Here is a 25,450-nt window from a genome sequence, read left to right as displayed (position 1 = left end):
GCTATGAATATTGATGTAGCCACATAACTGTAGTATGCTGATTTTAAGTCCTGTGGGTATAAACTGAGGAGAAAGATAACTGGGTCAAATGGTGGTTCCATTCCCAGTTTTCTGAGGAATCTCCATACTACTGTCCACAGCAGTTGTACCAATTCACAGTCCCACCAGCAGTGTGTGAGTCTGCCTTTCCCCACATCCTCACCAACATTTATTTTTACTTGTATTCTTGATAATTGCCATTCTAACTGGAGTGAGATGAAGTCTCAGTATAGTTTTAATTTACATTTCTCTAATTGCTAGTGATGTTGAACATTTTTCCATAAATTTGTTGACCATTTGTATTTCTTGTTCTGTGAAGTATCTGTTCAATTCCTTTGCCCATTTATTGATTGGATTTTTGTTTGTTTGGTGGTAGGTTTTTTGAGTTCTTTACATATCCTGGAGATTAATGCTCTGGGGTGCAATGGCAAAGATTTCTCCCATCCTGTGGTCCCTCTCTTCACGTTCTTGATTGTTCCTTTGCTGTGAAGCTTTTTAGTTTGAATCCATCCCATTTATTGATTCTCAATTTTATCTTGCGCTTTAGGAGTCTTGTTGAAGAAGTTGATTCCTAAACTGACCTGGAGACTTGGGCCTACTTTTTCTTTTAGTAGGTGCAGGGTCTCGGATCTAATGCCTACATCCTTGATCCACTTAAGAGTTTTGTGCATCACCTGCTCTTTTTGATCATGGGGTCATTGAGAATGATTGAACCATTTGGCTCCTAAGTATGAGTGCCGTTTCCTAGTTTTTGTTTGTAGTTCTTTCATGTTTGTATTTCCACTGCCCACATAGTAAGTAGGTATGAGTTGTCATGGAAGATTTAGAGTGGGAATTAAGGATGCAATTAATTGGAAAATTTAGTTAGAATCTTGAAATTCTTTGAGTTTTTTTATTTTTTATTTTGGGTTTGGGTTTTTTTTTTTTTTTTTTTTTTTGGTGTGGCGGGGTACTGAGAATTGAGCCCAAGGGCACTTTACTACTGAGCCATATCCCCAGCCCTTTTTAATTTTGAGACAGTCTTGCTAAGTTGCTGAGTTTGACCTTGAACTTTCAATAGTCCTGCCTCAGCCTTCTGAGCCCTGGGATTACAGGTGTGCACCACTGCACCCAGCTTACATCCTTTACATATAGAAGTTTGAGGTGTTTTGATAGGTTGTTTGTTAATAGATCAGCCAACTCATGTATTTTGTTTTTTGTTTCTTTTAGTAATTTCTTTAGATTTTAAAATATAAATTCTCTCAGATTTTTTCCTCATTCCTCAGTTTTTTTTTAGTTATTTGATTTATGTAAACTTTTTAAATGGTGTCAAATATATAATCTTTGCCACTGCTATTTGTGTAGAACAGAGTTGATTGTGGGTTTCTCTGCATTACCATTCTGTCTGGAAAACTTACCGATTCCTTTTAGAAGACTGCCATGATTTCCCTGGTGAAATTACCTCACCTAGAAATCTCAGGCATTGGATTTCAATATGGAAACCCCGAGTTTTCCCATGAATGTTGATGAAGATGCCAGAAAATGGTGGCCGTTTCCTGGGGCTGAATGTCTGTTGCTCTGTGGGACCACCCACATAGGACAATTCTTGTTATTCTTAAAACAAACAATTGGGAGAATGAAATGTGTCTCTGAATTCAGTGGCATGTCTCCTGAGCTGAAATGTCCTTAGTAGGATGTCAGAGAGCCAGTGGTAATGAGCAGTGTCCAGGTGTGAGTGTACCACAGTGTGGTCCCCGACATGGTGGAATTGTGTCATATCAGCCTAGCAAACTGAGGAGGAGGAGAAAAGAGAATGTCAGAACCATTTTGTTTTTGTTTCTCTTTTTTCTTTTTGTACCAGGAATTTAATCCAGGGACACAACTACTGAGCCACATCCCCAGCCCTTTTATATTTTAGAGACAGGGTCTCACTAAGTTGCTGAGGCTGACTTTGAACTTGTGATCCTCCTGCCTCAGCCCCTCAAGCCTCTGGGATTACCAATGTGTGCCAGCATAACTACTTCATTATTGCCATCCAGGCTGCTGCCCTTCCTTGTGAGTCCCTCCTGTCATGCTAGAGGAAGGATGCAGGAGAATCTGCCTCTCCTTTCATATCACCGATCTGATTGCTCGCCTGCAGAGTGACCCCAGTATTTGGGGGATGCCATCCATTCAGCACATCCTTTGTATGCAGCAGAGGCACCTGTTCAGTGGTCATTTGGTGACAGCCCAGCCCCAGCTGTGGAAGAAAACTGCTTATGTGAGACTTGCCATGGGGCAGGGTGACTGTTTCCAGGCTAGTACCTCCTTGAGAAGATTGATGATAATTTTAATTTCCAATCGCCTTACCTGCTGATTTCAGGTCCTGTTTCCCACAAAAGATGTTGCTTCCCTGTACCACCATCATCAGAGTACCTGGAAGCTTTACCATTCATTTTGTAAGAACAACATAAGATGGCAAATAGCATTGTGAAAATTGTGTTTGGGGAGATTGTCAAAAATCACAGTATTCAAATTGAATTTCACATTTTATGAGTACCCATGGATAGGAATTTTCATGAACTAGAACCAGAACACATTTTGAAATACACTTCTCTGGCTGCTTGTTGTGAGTCTTCTAAGTTTCTTAAATCTCAGGACCCAAGAAAGTGGATAAATCATGGGCTTTGTCGTTTGACCAAAAAGGTAGTTATTGATGGGGGTAATACTCTTCCATTTTTCAGTACTATAACAAAATCCTGAGACAGGCTACTTTATAAAGAAAGGTGCTTTGTGTTGGTGGACAATTATGGAAGTGCAAGGTTGAAGGGTTGATCCTAGTGGCCTTCGTGCTGGCCGAGTCCTGAAGCAATGCAGAGCTTCGTGTGGCATGTGAGGGAGCATGCATTGCCCGTGCATGTGTCTGCTCACTTTCTCTCATAATAAAGCCACCAGGATTCAATCACGGGGGCCCCATGCTAATGACCTTATCTGATCCTAAACACTAATCAAAAACTGCCATTCAACACTCAGCTTCCACCCTCTGGCTGCTTGACAGTGGGGTTAGATTTTAGTACATGAAGCTTTGGGGAGCATGTGCACCCTAGCCAAACCAGGGACCTCCTGTCATTCCCCCAAAAGTGGGCATGGGATTAGGTACAGACATTGTGCAAACCAGAGGCATGGGTGGGCGTGCCACAATGCGGGCTCGGGGATGGGGAAAGAGGCCTGACGGCAGGAAGGTCCCCCTTAGTAGGAACAGAAGGGGAGCTAGTACTGCCAGTGCTCTGCTGAGAGACACTGCTGTCCACCAAGGATCATCCCTTTTCAACGATTCAGTGTGGTGACCAACTTTCCTTGTGAGACCACCATGCTCCAGTGTCTAGGATGGACTTGGATGGGGTCCCTCACCATCAGCTGTGCTATATATCTATGCCATAGTTCCTTTGAAGGCTGTGGAACATCCAGAGCTTGCTGGATGCTCAAGTAGAGGGACATGTGTTGGTTCATGTAGACAGCTGTGGTGTCCGTGTGTCCACAGGAAAACCTGAACATCTGATCTCAATGGGTCCAGGTTCTGTCCCATTGGCTTCATTTCCTGGACTCACAGCCTCCTCCGTCATTTGGCTTTTGGCCTGTCTGTGCTACATTGTGCTTTCTGGCTCTTCTACTTTACATATCTATTTTTTAACCTTCCTCTGAAAGAAAATAATCTGGGAATGAGTGTGTAATAAGGTTCAGGTCAGAGAGGCGTGAGCTGACCCTCTCCTGCAGTAAAGAAACCCATCCCTGCATCAGGGAGAAGGAAATGAGGGCCCACCCAGGTTGCAGAGGTCCTCAGATTGATGATGTGACTCTGTGCCGAGGTCATCAGAGGTGATCCCTTGGCTGCCCAGAGCTCATGCTGATGACCAGGTTCTGCATGTGTATCTTAACATGTCATAAAATAATCCCTTGCACGCTTCCTCAGGCCCTGTCCACCCTCCACCTGCCTGTGTCCCTAGCATGGGTATGTGGGACGGGGACTGTGCTGTGTTTTTCCTGACCCTGAACCTTCATAGGCCTGAAAGCGCTGGTCACGGATCCATGCAGTGTTCTCTTTCCACGTGGTTGCTCCTCACACCAGCTTGCTTTGGACCTCCACAATGTAGTCTTTGAATGGTTCAGGTTCAGTCCCCAAGAACCTTCGAAGTTTTCCCTGCTTTCCTGTCACCTCTGCCGGCCCCTGCACTCCTCCTTCAAGCCACCTACTTACATAAGTGTTTAGCGGAGATTGTCCGTGGACACTTTCCGGCTTTCAGAGTCTATCTTGTCCCTGGACTGCGGGCCAGAATCGCCTGCTGTTGAAGGGAAAGCCCTTTATCCTATTAATCATGTGAAGACAGCATTTGACTATAAAGCAGCTGTGAACAGTGATCTCTTCACCTCAGGAATGAAGCAAGTGGACTGTAATTGTGAAATGTAGCCTCAGGAAAATCTGTGGTGCAATGTTCATAATCTGTAGTGCACTCATACTTTCTTTGCAGTGTAAACAATCCCACAGATTTCAATATTTCTTGGTACTTCTCTTGCTATCAATTTTCTCCATAACCACCCCCTCCTTTTGTTTTGTTTTGTAATAAGCCCAAAGATGTTTTCTTTTTGTCTCTCCACACTTTAAAAGTCTTCATGAAAATACATTTGCTGCTTTTTTTTTTCCTTCAGGTGTTTTTAAACAAGTATTTTTTCTTTCAGACTTCCTGGATTTTTTTAATGTGGTCTTTCTTAAACATTATAAATTGTTTTCTCGACATAAGAGTCCGTGTGTTTTTACTGGTCATTCTTATTGCCAGTGACAATTATACTTAATTCACAAAATTATTGGAGTCTTTTTAAACTCGGGTCTTTTTTAACTGAGATACTAAGGTGGTAAAATATATGTAGGTGGCTCTTTGCTTCTGTGCCTCATTAGAAGAGAAGAGGATTGACTTATGATGCTCATGCAACTCTGAATACACTGCAAATCACCAAATTCACAATTCTAAACTTGCGACGTGCGAGCCCTCGGGAAAGCTGTCACAGCGCTGTGGCTTAACCACCTGCTCTTGCGCTATGCAGGGTACCATAGCAAACTCGCTGACCTGTGTCCAGCTTCATAAGCGTGCTGAGAAGATAGCCGTGATGCTGATGGAACGGGGACACCTGCAGGACGGGGACCACGTGGCTTTGGTCTACCCACCAGGTGAGGGGGCAGGGCAAGGGCGACAGCCTCCTAGGAGGCCACTTGGCCACCCTGTTGGCAGCCGAGTAGAGCTGTGGGGTTGTTGCTGAAGTTGACAGTACTGCAGTGGGATTTCAGTGGCCTCGTTTGTGCCTATTGCTCCCCATTTGCTCAGGGATGAGGTTACGTGTTACCTATGTTTAGAGGTTCAAGTAAGGAGATGTTTATGAAAAGTTTTGTATTTAAATTTGTTTTATAAGACAACTGAAGTAGTTCACTTAATCCATAGTGAATTCTTTCTTAAATTTCATATGGTTGAGTATTTCTGTGGAGAAATAGCAGAAATTAAACTGCATGCCTGCTCTTTTATTTCCTGTCTAAAAGAACAGGCCAAAGGAAGTGACCACCCAAGGTGACCAGCACTCACAGGGACAAGTTCAAGATCTTGTTCTCTTAACCATCTTGAGGGGACCAGAGCTTGTGCTGGCAGGGATGGAGGTGGTTGACAGTGGGTTTTGCTTCAAGTTCTTTTTCCTCCCCATGTAGGCATAGACCTCATTGCAGCATTTTACGGTTGCCTGTACGCAGGCTGTGTGCCAATAACCGTCCGACCTCCGCACCCGCAGAACATCGCCACAACCCTGCCAACCGTCAAGATGATCGTGGAGGTAACCTACACCTGGAAGCTTTTGGGCTCTTTACCTGCCAGACCTGAGTGTGGCGCTCGCAGGTCCCAGACCCCAGAGTCTTCTAGGGCACGATGGCTGTGGGTGTGTGAGTGTGTAGAGTCCAAGTATCCGGCCAGGAAACGCTCTCTGCCCTACAGAAGGCTGTGACCTAGTTCTAGAAGCAAGATTTAAATGAGCATGGAAGTGAGGCTACCAGGCAGCAGCTACTCCAGTGCATCAGAGTTAAAGATGCCCTGGAGAAGGCAGCCCCTGTTGAGGGCTCCTGTACCATCACTGGGGGAGTCCCCACCAAAGCCACTGAGCAAACCAGCCAAATGAAATTGCAGTGGATTGTTTTTGTTCCTTCCTCAAAATTTAGAATTTACCTATTCCTTTCTGAGGACATAGATTGATTGATTGATTGATTTTTACATCTGGGGATATTTAGGAGCCGGGAGTGATGGTGAACACCCCAAATCCCTGCTGCTCAGGAGGCTAAAATGGGAAAGCTGCAAGTTTGAGCTCAGCCTGGGCAACTTGGCAAGACCCTGTCTCAAAATTTTAGAAAAGGGCCAGGGATGTAGCCCAGGGGTAGAGTCCTTGCCTAAGAAAAATGAGGGCCTGGGTTCCATCTCCAATATTACCAAAGAAAAAAGGAAATAAAAAACTTAGGATATGTTTTCCCCCTATTGGAGGAGGAGCTATGAGGAGCAGAATTAGTTTGGGCACAGAGGATATCAATGACCTGGGTCCTGCAGGAACATTCTTTGTAGTCATGGTAGAATACTTGCATGGCCATTCTTCCTATTGGAGGGTGTTGACATATCTGCCTCTTTGTGACCAAAGTATTTCAGTGTCCTTTTCTGACAGTGATTCAAACTTTAGGTGCTACTCAGCTCTAGGGACAGCAGGTGTGGGGACCTGAGCCCCCTGCCCTGCTTGCATGTGTGCATGGTCACGTTCCGTTCCCCTGCATCCCAGCCAGCTCTCCAGGGGGAAGCGGTGCTCCTGGGCACTCACCTGCCCCTTCAGCTGCGTGGCTTTAACAAGCATAGCGAGCCATGGGCGTTCACTCACTCCCTTTCCATGCTCTGGTCCTCAGGTGAGTCGCTCTGCCTGTCTGATGACAACACAACTGATCTGTAAGCTGCTACGGTCCAGGGAGGCAGCGGCTGCTGTAGATGTCAGGACATGGCCCCTCATACTGGACACGGGTCAGTACCTGAGCCAGCAGGATGAGTGTATTTGCTTACATGGCCTTTCATTAGGACAGATATCCTGACGGCTTTGTTTGTTCTCTAGATGATTTGCCAAAGAAGCGGCCTGCTCAGATCTACAAACCCTCCAACCCTGACACACTGGCCTACCTTGACTTCAGTGTGTCCACGACCGGGATGCTAGCTGGCGTAAAGGTGAGAAGTGGAGTCTTCTCCACCTGAGCTGGTGGTGTGCAGCTAACAGGCCTGTGTTCACGGTCAGCTTGTGTTCTTGTGAGTGCAAGCACTCTGCAGAAACGGGTGCTAATGTGCTTCTATTTAAGTTGTAATGTGTCTGACCCCTTCAACAGTCCTCAAGGTTGACTGGTTCTTCCCAAGTGTTCCAATTAATTTTTATATTACCACAGTCTCACTTGCCTATGATAGAATACTGCACATATTTTGCTGGTTGTCCACCCTCCTGGTTTTCATCTCTGCATGCTGCAATTTCTTGCTTTTTAAACTTGCACTCAATTATAACCTGTCAGATTCCTGCTCAGTGAAGCTACATTGATCCTTTTGCCATCGAAGAATGTGACTTCCATTATGTCATTCAGAATTAGGACCCTCATAGTTCAGATGATGCCAAGGTACTATGCAAAACTGCACCATTAGGTTCCCTGTGGCTCGGGAAGCCTGTTCTGTAGTATCTGCCTCTGGTCAGACTGGTGAGTTTGCTTTATTGCCTGCACTTTGATCTCAGGCTCGACCTAGCTAAGTCGGTATACATTTGAGGTGGTATGCCAAATTAACTACAGTGTTGAATAAAATTTTGAAAAGGTTTTTCAAAGAAATATTTTTCAAACCAAGATAAATTGGTTACTTTGGGGACTGGGGCTGTGGCTCAGTGGTGGAGCACTTACCTAGCAAGTGTGAGGCACTGGGCTTGATTCTCGGCACCACATATAAAGAAATGAATAAAAGGTCCATCAACAACTAAAGACATATTTTAAAAAAACACTTTTGACTGTTTTCGTGATGCACAGAGCAGTAGTTATAATATTAAATCTTGATTGTTTCATGCTAATAATAAAAAAAGATAATGTGATCTGTTTATTACTTCCTGGTGATTCCACTTAGTACCTAAGTTATGCACTTTAGAAAATCCAGAGATTTTTCTAGTGACACTTCCTCTCAAACCTACAAAAGCTTTTTCTAAACTTTCGACCATTTAATTTGATGAGACCTGAAGTGAAATACACTGTGATGTCAGTGAGAGACCTGTGGGCTTTAGGTACTGAGGGGCACAGAATTGAGTCGGAATTGTGCAGCACATGGCCTGCTCCAGAAGGAGTACCTCGCACCTCATGGTCTTGTGGATTACACAAGTGGCCACTGTTCCTAGAAAGAATTTTTTCTTAATTTCAGTTTTGGGACAAAAAAATGTTATTGGGCATTGATGCATACCATAAAAGACAGAGGGCACAGTGGCTCACACCTGTGATCCTAGCTTCTATGAAAGCTGAAGCAGGAGGATTGAGAGTTTTTTTGTTTTTATATTTTTAGATGGATACAATATCTTCATTTTATTTATTTTTTTGTGGTGCTGAGGCTTGAACCCAGGACCTCACACGTGCTACTCGAGCAGTCTACCACTGAGCCCCAGCCCAGGACTGTGAGTTTGAGGCCAGCCTAGGGAAACTTAGCCCTTGTCTCAAAATGAAATTTTTCAAGAGGGCTGGGATGTAGCTTAATGATTTAGTCCCCAGTCCCACAAATAAAAAAGGACAAGTATATCCTTTAAGCTGGGTGTTTAATACTCCCTGATGAGTGTTGGAGAATATTGAATTTTGAATGAAACCTAGGAGTAGGTTTCATTAGTAGGTACATTGAAATGAATTTCATTTCATTAGTAGGTACATTGAAGATTATAAGTTTGCCTATTTAGTAATTGGCTTTTTGCACTGAAGTCTCTGATAGACCTAGATGTACACTTGCTCAAGATCAATAAGAAGGTAATAGAAAGGACCCACACAGCACCTACAGGGGACCTCAAATAGATGGCGCATGGGTTTCCCCAAAGAATATTGGGACTCTGTGGTCCTCCACTTCCACGAAACAGCTTCCCAGTGCTCATGGCCGATGTCTGCCCAGGAACTCGTCACTTCTTCAGTGGCTTAAACAACTATTTCCAGACACTTATTTTACCATCAGCCAAATCAAACTGCACTGAAAGGCAGCTCTGCCCAAGAAACGTCACATAGCACGTCCCAAGTAAATCAGGGTTGGGTCAACCTCTTTCCAGGTTCCTCCCCATCAGGACCATATTTCACTGCAAAAGTGTGACCTCCATGTTAATGCACTTTCACAAGTGTACTGTGTCCTAATCTCGCACCAAAGACAGTTTAGCAATAAATGATTTCAAGTAATGGTTTAAAAAAAAAAAAGCTTCACATATGGTCACACTCTACTTTTTTGCAAAAAGAAAAAAAAAAAACACAAAATCTGAGCAGTGAAACACTTTCTACTTTCATGTCCACCTTAGATCATCTACATTTGTTGATTTGGGATTTTGGAAAACTAATGCTGTATCCAAGTCTGAGTCTTAACGGGAATTGGCAGTTTTCTTCATTTAGGTTCTAGAAAAGCTTCCTGAGTCACGTTCCTTGGTTGATCACGTGGGCAGGGTCCAGCATTGGCAGTCAGCTGTTTGTGCCCTTGTCTTAACCAGTGCCATTCTTGTTATTGTGTGGGGTTGTCCTTGAGACCCAGCAGGCTGGAGAGCTCCCAACCAGGGCGATGTGAGCACCTTTCTGCCTGCCGTCCTTACGCTGTAGACATTTGTCCAGACACTGACGGGTCTTGGAGTCAGTCCTGCGTTGGAGTTTCCCACTGCATCCTGACCCCCTGAGGGTGGGCGCTGCCTTGTTCCCCAGCTCCTAACCCATGCCCAATGGAGAAGGAACACTCAAGTGTCAGTGTTTGCCCAGCCAACCCGAAGAATTCGATTTTAGCAGCAGTTTTATAAAGATTTTCTTCAGTGGCTAATCTTGAGTACCTGGGGAATTTTGGTAGATAGGACTCAACTCCCTCTTCATCTAGAGAGGGGCAGGAGGTTAGAGGCTGATTTTGAAAATCCAACCTCATTTCTCCTTTAAACAAACACTGGGCTCTAAGTGCAAACTGCAAAGAACTGAAGTTTTATAAGCCGGAGTAATTCTGCCTTACTCTGTGTGAATTCATTAAAATGTCCCTAACGGACCCCTGTCCTTATCAGAATTTCTGGCGGTGATCTGATACTCAGTAGTGGCAGCAATCCCGCCCTGCTTCCTCTTTTCTCCTCCTGGCTTGGTGAATGGATGGGGCACAGGCATGGGGCTGGACACCCTAATTATCACAGGGCTCTGCACTGATCCCTTTGTAGGTTAGCTCCAGGTGACACGTCTTAAAACCATACACTTAGAGCAGTTTTCTGTGCTGCATTTGTTTCCCTCTCCTCTTGAGTTGGTTTGGCTGGAAAGCCCCTGTGGGAATGTTGACTTTATTTGGTATATTTTGCAGTGTTTCAAAATAATTCACATTACTTACTGTAGTGGGTTCATTCCTAGAACAGGAAGAGGGGAACCCAAGGAGAAGTCCTCCCTGTGGCCTTGATGCTGGGGTGTAACTGAATTTGGCTGCCGACTGTAGGATGGTCATGCAGCAGAAAGAGTCACTGTGAGAGGGCCAGGGTAGATCTAGTTCCAGCTCCCAAGGATGTGAATTTAAGTAAACTCTTTCACTTATCCGAGTCCCTGTTTCCTAGACATGAAGATGGGGGTCCATCAAAGATACACCATAGGCCACCTGTGCATTGCAGGCAGACCTTGGAGTGTCATAGGACTGAGGCACAGTCACGCCTGTAGAGGTGGGTGTGAACGTGATGCCTTCACTGTCCACTTTCAGGCATCACAAGAAGCCCTGAGTGTAAACCCTCTGCTTAAATGCAAAACAACATTATTTCAGTTGAAGTTATTGGATTCAGAGAGTCGCCCCCAACCCCAGTACCAGGTATTGAAATGGGGCACTCAACCACTGAGCCATATCTCCAGCCCTATTTTGTATTTTGAGACAGGGTCTTGCTGAATTGCTTAGTGCCTTGCAATTGCTGAGGCTGGCTTTGAATTCATGATCCTCCTGCCTCAGCCTCCCAAGCTGCTGGGATTACAGGAGCGTGTCACTACACCCAGCGAGGGAGTTTTGAGTGTGGTTTATTTGCTGAAAATAGGAAGAAGGTTGAGTGTGCAGCAGCAGCCAGTCTGTGCAAGCAGCTGTCCTGCAGTCTCTGGGGCATCTAGTATTAAATAGCACGTGTTCAGTGTGGCTATGCTGCCCTGTATTCTGGGCGCTGGCGTCCCAGGCCCTGTGTTGACCGCTCCTCCCTGTCTTACAGATGTCTCACGCAGCCACCAGTGCCTTCTGCCGTTCTATTAAGCTGCAGTGTGAGCTTTACCCTTCTAGAGAAGTGGCCATCTGCTTGGACCCCTACTGTGGACTTGGATTTGTCCTCTGGTGCCTCTGCAGGTGAGATTCCTCTTTAATATCTTCAAAGTAAATTTTTAAGAAGAAGCCATGTACCTTTCCTTCTAGGTGTCTGGCCCTGCAGGCAGCCCTGAGCACTGCACCTCCGGAGGCTGCAGAGGCCCACTGCCTGTCCTTGAGAAGCCTACCACCACCTCAGGGACAGAACAGCACCAGGTGGCTTTCCACTTCCTCCAGGAGGCCAGTCGAGTTCTGAAGAAGCCCAGAGATAGCGGCCACCAAGGCCTTTGAGAAGATGGCTGTCACAGACCCTTACGCTTCCCAGGGGGATTCTCGGGGCTTGGTTTCTTACACCCTCCAGTTGGCGGTTGTGCCTGCTTAAGTTCTTGTTGAAACAGGCTCTCGCCTCCTTCCTCCTCCTCCTGGCTTTTCCTTAAAGGAGGGCTTGGGGTGGGACGTGTCCGAGGGCTGAGTCCACCTCTGGGGCTGCTGCTCTCCACTCTGAGCCAACTCAACCCTGGCTTAGAGCAAGCTCTCGTGAACGTGTAGAATGAGCTCTTGGTGGGTATACAAACGGTTAAGTATCAGGATTTTTCCCCCTGATGATACATGTGTGTTTATTGTAGAAATTTTAGAAATACGTTATATACACAGCTGACTACAATCATATCACCTAATAAACGGTGGTAACTGTAAATACATTTTTGCATGTAGCCTTCTGTAGCTTATTTTCTAATGTAGCACACTTAGCAAGTTCACGTTTCCAAATACATATGAGCGTATAAAGTGTATTAGAATGATCCACGAGCACCCATGATCCAGCTTCATGTTTCTACATTTTATCAGTTTTTTTCATATCTACTTTTTCTTTTTTAATGGGCATTTTTCTTAGGGGGTGTACTGGAGATTGAACTCGGGATGCTCAACCACTGAGCCACATCCCCAGCCCTATTTTGTATTTTATTTAGAGACAGGGCCTCACTGAGTTGTTTAGAACCTCTTCATTGCTGAGGCTGGCTTTGAGCTCGTGATCCTCCTGTTTTGGCCTCCCAAGCCACCAAGATTACAGGCGTGCGCCACTGCGCCTAATTTTAATGGGGTATTTTATTTTATTTAAAATATTTATTTATATATGTTTAGTTTTAGGTGGACACATTATCTTGTTTTTATGTGGTGCTGAGGATCAAACCCAGTGCCTCATGCATGCTAGACGAGCAGTCTTCCACTGAGCCACAACCCCAGCCCCTTAATGGGGTATTTTAAAGCAAACGCAAACTATGTACAATTTCACCCATAAATCTTAATAATTTTACAAATATGCTATGCTTATAATTAGCATATTTATAAAATTGAGATGCTATATAAAGTATGATTTTTTTTTTCATAATGGTGTATAGTGGACTTTTTTTAATAATGTTTTTTATGGTGCTGGGGATTGAAACCAAGGTTTTGTGTGTGAACCCAGGGATTAGTGAGAGGGTCTTGCTAAGATGTCTACGCTGGACTCATTGCAGTCCTCCTTCCTCAGCCTCTATCATAGTTGGGATTCTAGTCATGCATCACCACACCTGTCTTTAAACACTCTCCTAGGACATTATTTTTAATGCATTCATATTTAATAGTATTGGATTAAAATCTAATCCTATAATTTTGGAAAACAGTGGCATTCTAATTAGTACAATTAAACTTTTTGAGAAGGTGCTTGTATATACTTTCTGAAGTTTGAAATCAGCTACTTCTTGAAGCCCTAGTTCATTTTAGAAGAAAATGGTATTTAATAGTTAAGATACTTGCTTGATATGTTCATTGCTCCCAGGGAATGGATGCTTCCAGGTCCTGTCATGGACAGGGCTGTGGAACACATATATATTCATACAGAACACTGCTGTATTTCTTACTTTAGCAGTATCTGCTGAAAAGCAGGTGTTTACATCAGGCCTAACTGTAAGCCAGCTTCAGAGATGACTGTATTTTCATTCTGAATTTATAACCCCCTTTGCCAACATGGAGGAATCTGGCTTTCATTATCTTTATCACGAATACTTATTTTTAATCCCCTTGTATGAAGCCAGTCTCCTTGTATGAAGGAAAGCTCTTCCTGTGAGACATAAGAACTGAGAGTTTTTAAGGGGTTGTGCAGGTTGCACTGAATCTTGGTGGGAAACGATAGTCTTTCCAGCAAATTCATTCAAAAGACTCAAAAGCAGTGTTCTGATTGGCCCTGCACAATGAAAATAAGTGTATAACTGCTGTAGGTTTCTAAAATCCTAAAGGACCTTCTTTTAGAAAAGAAAAGCCTTGGGTTTCAGATGGACGATCACTAAAACACTGAGATATGAATTTGGGGAGGCCTCACTCTGCAGGCCATGAAGGTTCAGAGTGGGCAAGGGAAGGGAGGGTGACAGGACCCAGGAGGAGGAGGAGAGCATGCACACCAAGAGGCAGCTTGCACGGAGTGGGGCAGCCAGGCAGGAAAGGAATAACGGGGGTCAGCAGCAGCGTGGGGACAGACTGGCTTCATGCAAGGGGATTAAAAATAAGTAATAAGGATAATGAAAGCCAGTTTCCTCCATGTTGGCAAAGGGTGTTATAAATTCAGAATGAAAATACAGTCGTCTCTGAAGCTGGCTTGCAGTTAGGCCTGATGTAAACACCTGCTTTTCAGCAGACGGTGCTAAGGTTAGAAATGCAGCAATGTTCTGAATGTATGAATATATGTGTGTGTGTTCCATATATTCATACATACAGAACCTGGAAGCAGCCATTCCCTGGGAGCAGTGAACACATGTAGCAAGTATCTTATCTATTAAATACCGTTTTCTTCTAAAGTGGACTAGGGCTTCTTCAAGAAGTGGCTGATTTCAAACTTTAGAAAGAGTATGTACAAAACGACCCTGAAATATCATTTTAAGCTAGAAAGCAAGGAAAGGCTCAAAGAATGATGGGGCTATGTCACAAGGACAGAATGGTTAGTTTAAAAGTTCCCACTGGGCAAATTGGGGACAAATTTTACATCAAAATAAAGATCACAACAATTTAGAATATTTTGAATAAAATAGGAAATTAACTATTTAAAGAGATGAGGAAATTGAATGCATGATAAGGAGCAAGAATGTCTGTGGTAGCTATCCACAAAATAAAGGAGAAAAGAAACTTAGGGATGGAGAAGCTATGCACTAGCGACCAGAGCCAAAGCCACTGGTAATGGTGCAGAGGTGTCTGAGCCGCTCCACAGGCCAGGAGAGGACAAGGCATCACTCTTGCTCATCCGTATTTAGTGACATGGAAACATCACACACAGTTGAGGGACACTCAACAGGAATGCCTATAATCGTCACAAACCTTGGTGTCCCAGAGCAAAGGAAACCCTGAAAAATCATATGGGGAAAAGAATCTGAAAGACGACAGCTTAAGTATGTGAGAGTCTGAACTGGACCCTTTCACTGTAAGAGCGGAGATCCAACATGGCGGCGGGCGCGGAGAGATCAAGTCTCTGACCTCTTCAGCTGCACGGGCATAGGGAGTCGTAAACCGTCTAAATGCTGTTTGCTCAGGCTCACTAGAGCTGTAATTGGGACAACTGGAGAAGCTCAAACAGGGTCTGAACTTGGATAAGAAAAGCGTATCGGTGTTCAAATTTTGATGGTTTGATTGGTTTATGGAGGAAAATATACCCCTTGGTTGGAAATGCCCCCAGAAGCATTTTTTGGTTGAATGGACATTGCTTTTGTGATTCACCCTTGAATAATTCAGAAATTTAAAGTTATTTTGACTATACTTGGAACTTTCTAATTTTGTGGGTGTATGAAAGTAAAACTTTAATCCTAAAACTACCTTTAATCACAAAACAGAAGATTGTTTATATAATTAGTTATTGCAAAATGTTTTCTAAGATCGGGTGTGTGTTGTAAAGCACATCAGATAGTTCATATTCATGCCCTGGAAGGTTCAATATTAAAATGGTAGTTCTTCCCAGATGCATTCACAGGTTCAGAATAATCCCTATCAAAACTTCAGCATGCTTTTTTACAGAAATAGACAAGATGATCCTAAAAGGGAGACAAAGGACCCCCTTTGTAGAATTGTCAGAATAATTTTGAAACAGAATAACAACATTGGAGAACTCAGACTACCAGAATGCCAATTCCTGATTCAAAAATTACGGGGAAGCTAGTCTCCAAATCAATTTGGTACTAGTATACACCCTAGACTGACTTGGATGGATGGATACATATCATTGAAACAGAATTGAGAGTCTAAAAATAAACCTTACAAGTTTTTTTTTTTTTCCTTAAAGGTAACAAAGTGATTCACTAGGGAAGAGATAAGGGTCCCTAGGTTCAATCCCTGCACCCTTAACCACTGAGCCACATCCCCAGCCCTTTTGATATTTTATTTAGAAGGAGTTGCTTAGGGCTTTGGTTAGTTGCTGAGGCTGGCTTGGAACTTGTGATCCTTCTCCAGCAGCATCCTGAGCTGCTAGGATTACAGGCATGCACCACTGCACCTGGCAGACAAGATAATCTTTTTAACAAATGATGCTAGGAAAATTGGACATAGGTAGATAATTTAAATATCATACATCATATACCTATTAACGCCAATGAGGTGTAAGCAAAAATTTAAAAATTTTAGAAGGAAACACAGGATTAACTTTTTTTTTTAGTTGTTGATGGACCTTTATTTTATTTATTTGTATGTGGTGCTGAGATTCGAACCCAGTGCCTCACGCATGCTAGGCAAGCGCTCTACCATTGAGCCACAACCCCAGTCCCAGGATTAAATCTTATTAATTTGGGGTTGGCAGAGATATCTTACATAAAACAGCAAAGCCATAATACATAGAAAATATTGATAAATTAGACTCAAAAACTTTAGCACATCAAAAGACATTAAGAAAATTGAAAGGCAAGCCATGGTCTTGGAAAAAAATACTTGCAAGTCATCTGGTAAAGTTCCTTAATGAGCATATAATGAACTATTAAAATTCAAGAATAAAAGCAACAATTTAAACATGAGCAAGATGTTTGAATGGGTATTTCACCCAAAGAACATACATAAACTGGGTACACGCCTACAATCCCAGTGGCTCAGGAGGATTGTAAGCTCAAGGTTAGCCTCAGCAACTTAGCAAGGCCCTAAGCACCTCAGCAAGACCCTGTCTCTAGATAAAACATGAAAATAGGACTGGGGATGTGGCTCAGTGTCCCTGGATTCAATCCCCAGTACTCCCTCCCCCCCCCAAAAAAAAACCCTACATGTGAATGGCCAACAAGCTCATGAGAAGATGTCTAGCATTAAGACAATAAAAAGCAAAACCATGTGAAGTACTTCACATGCACTAGAAAAGGTACAATCAAGTTAAGCATTTCTAACTGCAAACTTATGCTACAAAGCAATCGTAACCATGTATGTGGAAAAACTGGAATTGTCACACTTTGTCGATGAGACAACAATAGGGAAACCACAGTTTGGTGAGTTAAAAGTTGCATGTGAGTTTACCGCATGACCCCTCAGTCCCTCTCCTAGGCTTTTCCCTGAGATAGGAAATCGTGTGTCTGCAGAAAGACTCTCTACACAACTGTTCCCAAAAGCCTTGGTCCAAACCGGGAAGTTGGGTGGGGCTGAACACATGTGTCCACTAGCAGGTGAATGGGTCCACAAGATTCGTCATCTGTACAGTGGAATACTGCTGCAGAGTGTGTGGGGACAGGGGTGGGGGGATGGTTCAAAAGCATGATGCTAAGTGAATGAAGCCAGATTCGATTCTCTGTGACTATATGAAGTCAGAAAATGCAAATTTACAGAGACTAGGGCTAGGTTTGGAGGTATGGATGGCAAACACACAGGGACTATCTTTAGTGTGATGGGAATGATCTACACCAGCACTGGTGATAATTGTACAACTCTGCAAACTTACTAAAAGTTATTATTCTACATTTAATGTGGTAAGTTCTTTGCTATGTGAAGTATCCCTAAATGAAGCTGATGTTTTTAAAATGGAAAGGTGTGACAGTGGAATAATTGAAAAGCATTTGAGATCCAGAGACCTTCCAGCAGCAAGCCTGCCCTCAGCAGGCCCAGCCCTTGAGCCCGCTGGAGAGAAGTGTGGCTGTTTTCAACTGAGTTAGTTGAATAATCTGGAATCGTTGATTTGCTAATATGTAAGTTTTTGTTAAATACCAAAAAGTTTTTTAAGCGTTTTGTTTATTCTGGAATTAAGATCTAAACTAGACTAGCTGAGTTTCCAGAAACTCTTAGAAAATAATGTCATCAGAATAAGCAACCTTCTATTAAGCATGTTAGTCTTGTCCATAGGGATATTTATCACCAGTGCCAAAAAATCAATACTGGCTAATAAGTGCAGCAATCAGTCACATTAGTTGGATTCGGCAAGGTACAGGCCAGGTAGAAAGTTCATGAGTCAGATTTTGCTTTGTCAGGATTTATCAATTTTTCCATACTTTGACTTCCCCTATATGGGGGTGAAGAGGCAGTGAAACTGTATTGGATTTTTGCAAGTATGCCTGAAATTCTCCAGCCTGGAGTTTACCTTGAGTGTTTAGCCGCTTGTGTGTGCCAACAGTCCTGATTAAGCAAATCCTGAGACTCGTTCTCCGGAAAGTAGGGGTCATTTGTGTTTCATTTTCTTCCTTTTGGGTCTCCTTATAATGGCATGTATAAAGTAAAATTTGAGAACAACATTGAAATGATAGTCAAAATCAAGAGAAAAATCATTTCTCAAAGTCATACGTAGTTTGTAGGCTAACTCTGGAGTACTGTGCCCCAAAGCAACAGTGAACAAGACAAAGATGGAGGCCTCCAAGAGGTGGGACATCAGTTCCAGTGAACCCAGTGCAGGTGGGAAGTCGTCCTCTGTGCTGCCTGGCTCCAGGCAGACACTGAGATGAGGCCACTTTGCCAGGATCTCAGGACCTCCGCCTCCACAACAGGGCCCAGGTCTCTGCCTATGGCTCTGTGGGGAGAGATGGTACTCACCTCTTAGGTGTGTTGCTGGTGCCAACAAGAGGTGTACACTTCAGTGTGTCAATTAGGTTCATGATGATGTGCAACCATAACCAGTGTTTTCAGTTTGCTTTCTTCACTCCAAATTGAATCTGTCCCTTTTCCTCCTCCTCCCAGCATCCTTCAGTCAACTTTCTGAGTTGGCGTGTTCTAGATACTTCATAGGAGTGGAATTGTGCGGTCTTTGGCTCTTCTGTCCAGCTTGTTTCACTCTGTATCATGTTTCCAAGGTTTATTCATGTTGCAGTGTGTGCCAGATCCGCTGTTTTATGGTGGGAAGGTATTGTGTATGTGTCCACGTGCACACCCGCCACTGAAGTGCACACTTAGAAATAGATAAAATGGTAAATTTATGTTACAGATTATTTTTTTAACCACAATACTTAAAATTAGGACAAAATAGCCTATTTACAGCTGAGAGATAACTTGAGGTTTGGTGTTCCTTCCCGTACATGCCTAACCTCCTGGCTCTCAGATGATCAATGCCCTTTGGAAGGCCACACAAAAGGGCCGGTTTGCAATATTCTCTTTTGACAAAATAAATGAAACATAGGAATAGAGGAATAAAGAAAGACATGGAAACTTGCCCCAGGATGCCCTTTGTCACATTCCCTGAAGAATAGCTTTCCATACGAAGGGTCCTCCTTGAAGGAGATTATGTGGGCCAACTTCCTTACAGTCCTTGAACAGAGTGGATTCCTGCTAACAATTTTGGAAATCATAAAATGAGTTAGCTGCACTAAAGAAGAAATAGCTTTAGTATTATAGCAGGGAATGTGGCCTAATGTACTATTTCATGTATGAATTTTACATAGCCAGAAATTTTTTCATTTAAATTTTAAAAGTTGGTTTATTTAGGATATTTTGTGTGACATCCATTATTTTCCTCATTCCTCTAATATGGAGATAAAATTAAAGAATGCTTGTATTTTCCTTAGGTTTTTTGTTGTTGTTGTATGATTTGTTTGAATCATTTAAAAGTAAAAATCTATACCTAAAAGTTTCAGCAACTATCTTCTTTGAATTGTCTTAATTTTCTTTGACTCTGGATTTCGGTATTCTAAACCAGGGGAAGGTGTAGGTTTTCTTAAATGGGTATTTATCAAAATTTTAGCTCCTGTGTTCTCCATTCCAACCAGTCAGCTTAAAGCTGCTGGAGCCAATATTTAAACATAACAGGCTGCAGCCTTGTTCCTCAAAGAGCTGTATTAACAAAATACAAGCCACGTCTGTAACAAGAGCTCCTGTTTTGCACTTTCTAAACTTTATAACAGAACATGGTGCCTGTGTCCCCTACAGAAGAGGTCCACTTTGTTAATTCAGCAGCATTGAGAGAAACCCAATAGCCTTGCAGCTTTTAGATGTTTTGAATAGGTGTTCACAGTCGTAATACCTGCATTATAATTCCTGTGGACCTTCCATGTTTCTTGGAATGTCTTCAGAAACATGATTTCCTTTTATGGAGTTGGTTTTACTGTCCCTGTCCTACAAATGACAAAGGGGCTTGTTCAAAGTCCTCCCTTTTCTGAGGTGAATGTTGCCCTAACTTTTCCACCTCACTGAGCACCACCCTGATGGCCTGTTCTGTCTCCACAGTGTGTACTCTGGGCACCAGTCCATTCTGATCCCGCCCTCGGAGCTGGAGACCAATCCTGCTCTGTGGCTGCTAGCTGTGAGTCAGTACAAGGTGCGGGATACGTTCTGCTCCTACTCGGTGATGGAGCTTTGCACCAAGGGGCTGGGCTCCCAAACAGAATCCCTCAAGGTAAGCCGCTGCATGCCCAGCCTGAGTTCAAGAGTGCACAAGAGCACGCTTGTCCACAGAGGGGACTCTGGCAGTTGGGTTAGGACAGTCCTTCAAAGAGCCAAGGTGTAATTTGCCATTTCAGGCTTACTGGTTGCCATGAAGTTTCCCACTGTCACACATTATAAGCAAGAGTGTAAAATGTTGATGTTTTAATTTCTATGTCTACTTGAAATATCCTAAATTTGTTTTTTTTGTTGTTGTGTGAGTTAAGTTTTCCAGTGAACTCAGTTATCTGATACTGGTGTTTAACTAGAAAGGCTTGAATTCACTGGGGGAGGGGGGTGGTTTCCTGGGAACTGAACTCTGGGGCACTTGACCACTGAGCCATATCCACAGTCATGTTTGGTATTTAAATAGAGACAGGGTCTCACTGAGTTGCTTGGCACCTTGCTGTTGCTGAAGCTGGCTTTGAACTCACGATCCTTCTGATCTTCCTGCCTCAACCTCCCGAGCCCCGGGACTACAGGCGTGTGCCACTGCACCTGGCTGCTACTCATTTTTGTTTGCCTTGGAAGACTGTTTTGAAGGACTGGTCCCACCCAAAATCCATTTTACAGTTGCAAGAATAGAGTTGTGATTTTTTTTGACTGCCATTATGAAAGAATAGTAATATTCCCTGTCTTAATGAAAAATATTTTAATACACATTTTTGTGGAAAATTAAATAGTCAGTTCCAGATAACTGAGAGGGGGTACTGAGATGACCTGTTTTGATTATAAGCCAACCCACCATTCACTGTTTGAATGTCTAGTGTGTAGGTCCTTGGTCTATACAGATCATACTGGTATTCATACACACACCCCACACACACACACACACAGAGTACATGCAAACAACAAAGCAGTGCATTTGTATCTCCTGCATGGTTTTCTCATTCAGGCATCATGCATTTAGTTTCAGCAGGAAAACAAAATATAAAACAGCTTTGATATTAAGCTATATGAATGTCTATTTGAGGTTATACACACAGGGAAAAGTTGTAAGACTTCTCATATCCACCTATGTTGCAGTGTGAAATGATTGAGTACATTTTCACGGACGGACCTTGTTGGGTATATCTATAAGTTATTGAAATCAAATAATATTATAATTGAATGATACTAAGTAAGGAACCATTGTTGTCTCCATTTTAAAGATGAGAAGATCTGGTTCAGGGAAGTTGAGCAGCCTTCCCACACTCCTTCTCTTCATAAGCTTAGAACCAAATTCCTAATCTCTAGTTCCAGACTCTGTCACAAACCTGGTGGTGCACTGCCTCTGACCTTTACATGTACAAATATGTGACTGGTATCGCCCAGATTTCAATTTTCCTGTGTAACTAGGTACATGATCATATATCCTACTTCACTGTCAAACTTAAGTGCTGGCCATGTAGCTGGGTGGTAAAACATGTGCCTAACATGCACAAGTACCTGGCTCAATTCCAGCCCTACACATGCAGGCACTCAAGCGCGTGTGCATGCGTGCACACACAGTTGTCTGGAAATGTTTCCTCCTGTATGGGGACCCTTGATGGTTACCTCTGTTTTGGAAATGAGAGCACCTTGAGGAGTATGGCAGGATGGAGCTGCTGGGTTTGGTAGTCCCCCTCTGCACACCCCCGGCATCCTCTCCAAGTCACCAACATTCACACTTTCAGATGCAAATCCATCACTAGCATCCCTCCCGTGAGCTGGGTGCCTTAGCTGTCTGAATTTGCTGCAGAAATTGAGCAAGCTGAACCATGTGCATGCCACAGAGAATAAACCGCTCAGGAGCGCTGATCAGTGACCTTGTCTACCTGGTGGGGACGTTGTCTGCACCTTCCAGTTTTGTGTTGCTGTTTTGAAGATGGGGGTTCTCACTTCTCTGCAGTGTCCTTGTGAACCTCAGCTCACAAGAGAGCAGAGGCCTACTGTTGCTCACTCTCCAGCCACCTCACCAAGGAAGCTGCTTTTCCTCACCATGATTCTTGCTGTTGCCTCTTGCTAGCATTTATAATATGGCAGTAGTGTCTTTAAGAATTAGAAAATCTGTGTGGATTACTTTTACAAGGGCATCCTGAACCAGTTTAATTAACAGTGTGGGTACGGACAGCCCTGGCAATGTGGAGCTGAGTTGATTTGCCCCTTGCTCCTGAGGCTTTGAGTAGGGACACCAAGGTACACGCAGCTAATCAAAGACCGCATTAGCATCACTGTCCTTATTTCTAGGCACGAGGACTGGACTTGTCCCGAGTGAGGACGTGTGTGGTGGTGGCAGAAGAACGGCCTCGGATCGCCCTCACACAGTCCTTCTCTAAGCTGTTCAAGGACCTGGGCCTCCACCCACGGGCTGTCAGCACCTCATTTGGCTGTAGAGTGAACCTGGCGATTTGCTTGCAGGTGAGTGTCATTGACACCAAGTGCCTGAGTTGAGAGAGTATCTTGGAATGATGGGCAGCTCAACCTCCACGTACAGTCCTCAGCTGATACTTAACCTACACAGGAGCTTTCAGTCAAGTGCCTGTGCTCAGTATACACTTGTTTTTTCTTTTCTAATTGGAGTTGCATTCGTATCCATTGTTCATAACCAGCATCAAAACATTTACTCTGTCCAGCAGCACTTTACCTTTTGTGGTAGGGGTAGCACTTCACTCAGACCTCTGCTGTCATTGAATTAGTCTCGGGTGTACAGACAGGATTTCTGTGGGGAGAGTTTCGTGGTGCTCAGCACGTTGGGAAATTGCTGCTGTGGCAACAGTGCAGAATGAGGAATAGCAAAGCTGCTTTCCTGTGACATAGGTCACAGAGAGGCAGCTCTAGCAGGTGGCTTTATAGTCACTGTTATGCCCCCTCCAATTTTTTTTATTGCTTCATTTCTTGACCATCTTGGCTATTCCCTTCCTTTTTGAGCTCTTCCTATGAAATACCCCAGTCTACAGAGGTTATTGTGCAGTGAGAGGGAAAGGGATGAAGAGTGACTTGAGCACAAGGAGTCACATTGGAGGGTGGTGGAGGAAGGCCTCGGGGACACTGCAGAGGGGTGGAACTGTAGGAAGTCCAAAAGCCTTGAGGCAAGACTGGTCCTAGAAACGTTTGTTTTCTTTTAATTGTTGCAGAATTTAAAAACATGATACTGTCAAAAAGGCAAAGGAGACATAACCCAAGGTCCGGAGAGTAGAAGTACCATCTCTTGATCCTGTACCTGTTACTGTAGAACCTGACCATAGTAAATGTGCAGTAAGGAAGATAACCAGAAATGTTTGGGTTTTATATAAATTTAGTTTCTTTTCTTGGGAGTACTTATTTTAGAAAACAAAATCCAAAAGTACAAATTAGCTAATGAATAATGTTCATATAATCCAAGTACCCAGAGATAATTACAGGAATCACTTAATGTGTAAACTTAGAAACACAAAAAGCCAGGATGCTCTCTAAATTTCCAGCTTATGCCTAATTTAAGGACATTGAAAAATTTAGTTTTCCCCTTGCACAGAATTGCCAGTGTGTGAGAGCTGAGTGCAGGGGAATGTTTGTTTGAGTTGATCCGCTGTTTGTGACAGCAAGGCTTTTTCTGCGACATTCACCATGCTCCCCAATAGAGCTTACATGTGACAGAGCTTTCTGTAGAGCACTTGGTTAGATCTAGGGAGGAGATTATTACCTCTGGGGTAGGTAGTTAGCTAGACAAGAAATGGAGCCTCGTCTACACATTCAAGGGCTTACAAAGTGTCTTTTGGGGACGGTGTTCTGTTGGTATCAGTTTGAGAAGGATTTCCTGGTCTCTGGAGAAGGCTGGTACACTGCTCATGGGTTTGTTTGGTTGGTTTTTGATTCTTGCTTTTTGAGAACTTAAAGGCCTTAATAAGCACTTAATGTGTAACATTTACTCTTTGTGGGGGGGGGGGCATCAATTTTGCCAGTGCTGATCAGACACTGATAAGTACTTTTTAGAACCCACCTGATTGATGACATCTTCCAGCTCTTCAGGGATGAGTGAGGGGTTGGTAAATACAGTCCTCTTCAGCATCTCTCTGGTTCTTGCACTGCCCAGCCCCCAAGGTCTCCCAGTTGTACAACCCGAGGCCCAACTCCTTTCTCTACCGCAATTGTTGGTGCCTGTGCTTTCCAACACCCAGATTCATGCTGTCCTCTGCCTGAAATGGACTTTGCGCTGTCCTCAGATGGAGAGAGCCGCTTCTCCTTTAGGTCCCCTCCAAATCTTTCCAGCTTCCTCTGGCTGCAAGGGTTTCCCTCCTCTGAATCCCAGCATCCCTTCCACTGGCTTCACCTCTGCCATGTCTTAGAACTTCTGACATGGGTGTCTTCTGTCCTGGAGGACCCAGTTCCACTGAGGACACTCTCACGTCATGTAGTCACTTCTTGATGTAAGTTTCATGAAGGTATTGAAAGTTGATTGCTTTAGCCACCAGTCCTTTGCATTTGAACATGAGTCACATCACATATTAAATGAGTACTTATTTGATTAGAGCCTGGTCTCCTGAGTGACAAACACATGGCATTACTGAATTGTCTGCAAATGAGCTCATGGTGTGAACTGCCACCACAGAAAAACCACAGCATCGTATGTAACTCTTATTTGCAAGTGAAAACCAAGGATTTGCTGTTCTTCAAGCTTCCTGAGCATTTTCAGCTCAAAGAGGAAGTCCTGCTCCTTAAGCAAAAAGATGTTCACACAAAAAATCCTGCAGTGCAGTCTCTAACAAATGCATTGGACCCTTCAAGTCAAGAGAGAATCTCATTAGAGCCTCCAGCATCCATTAGGGGGAAGTTGAGTCATTTCATTTTAACACGAGAATAATGAAGGCCCTTGAGTGAACTCTCCCAACAAAGCTGTGAAGTAAAAACGGAAAGAAATGGAGAAGTCGGTGCCATTTGTAATCTTGGGAATGTCATTCCCAGCATGTTGAGCTATAAAAATGACTTCATTTCAATTTGTTGAATTTATGATGAAATTGGATGTTGGAGCTGTGTTTAATTGGCTTTAACATAAAATTTTCATAGTACTATGAAATCTTGTCACATGTTTATTAACCTCTGTTTGAAAAGACATT

At 43.5% G+C, this 25,450-nt stretch overlaps 1 protein-coding gene across 4 annotated transcripts in view; it reads left to right on the top strand.

The window, feature by feature from the left end:
- Window positions 1-25,450, top strand: part of Dip2c (disco interacting protein 2 homolog C) — a 367,804-nt gene that overhangs the window by 301,764 nt on the left and 40,590 nt on the right. For all 4 annotated transcript variants that reach the window (XM_071619869.1, XM_071619867.1, XM_071619868.1 and 1 more), the window contains 7 exons: window positions 5,095-5,218; window positions 5,744-5,865; window positions 6,968-7,079; window positions 7,168-7,277; window positions 11,494-11,624; window positions 20,205-20,373; window positions 22,608-22,778. In XM_071619869.1, the coding sequence (XP_071475970.1) occupies window positions 5,095-5,218; window positions 5,744-5,865; window positions 6,968-7,079; window positions 7,168-7,277; window positions 11,494-11,624; window positions 20,205-20,373; window positions 22,608-22,778 (939 nt within the window). The remainder of the gene's footprint in view (window positions 1-5,094; window positions 5,219-5,743; window positions 5,866-6,967; window positions 7,080-7,167; window positions 7,278-11,493; window positions 11,625-20,204; window positions 20,374-22,607; window positions 22,779-25,450) is intronic.

The sequence above is a fragment of the Marmota flaviventris genome, chromosome 12 (assembly GCF_047511675.1).
Source record: "Marmota flaviventris isolate mMarFla1 chromosome 12, mMarFla1.hap1, whole genome shotgun sequence".
Lineage (NCBI taxonomy): Eukaryota > Metazoa > Chordata > Mammalia > Rodentia > Sciuridae > Marmota > Marmota flaviventris.
The sequence above is the reverse complement of the archived record's forward strand: the minus strand, read 5'-3'. Positions and strand labels throughout refer to the sequence as shown.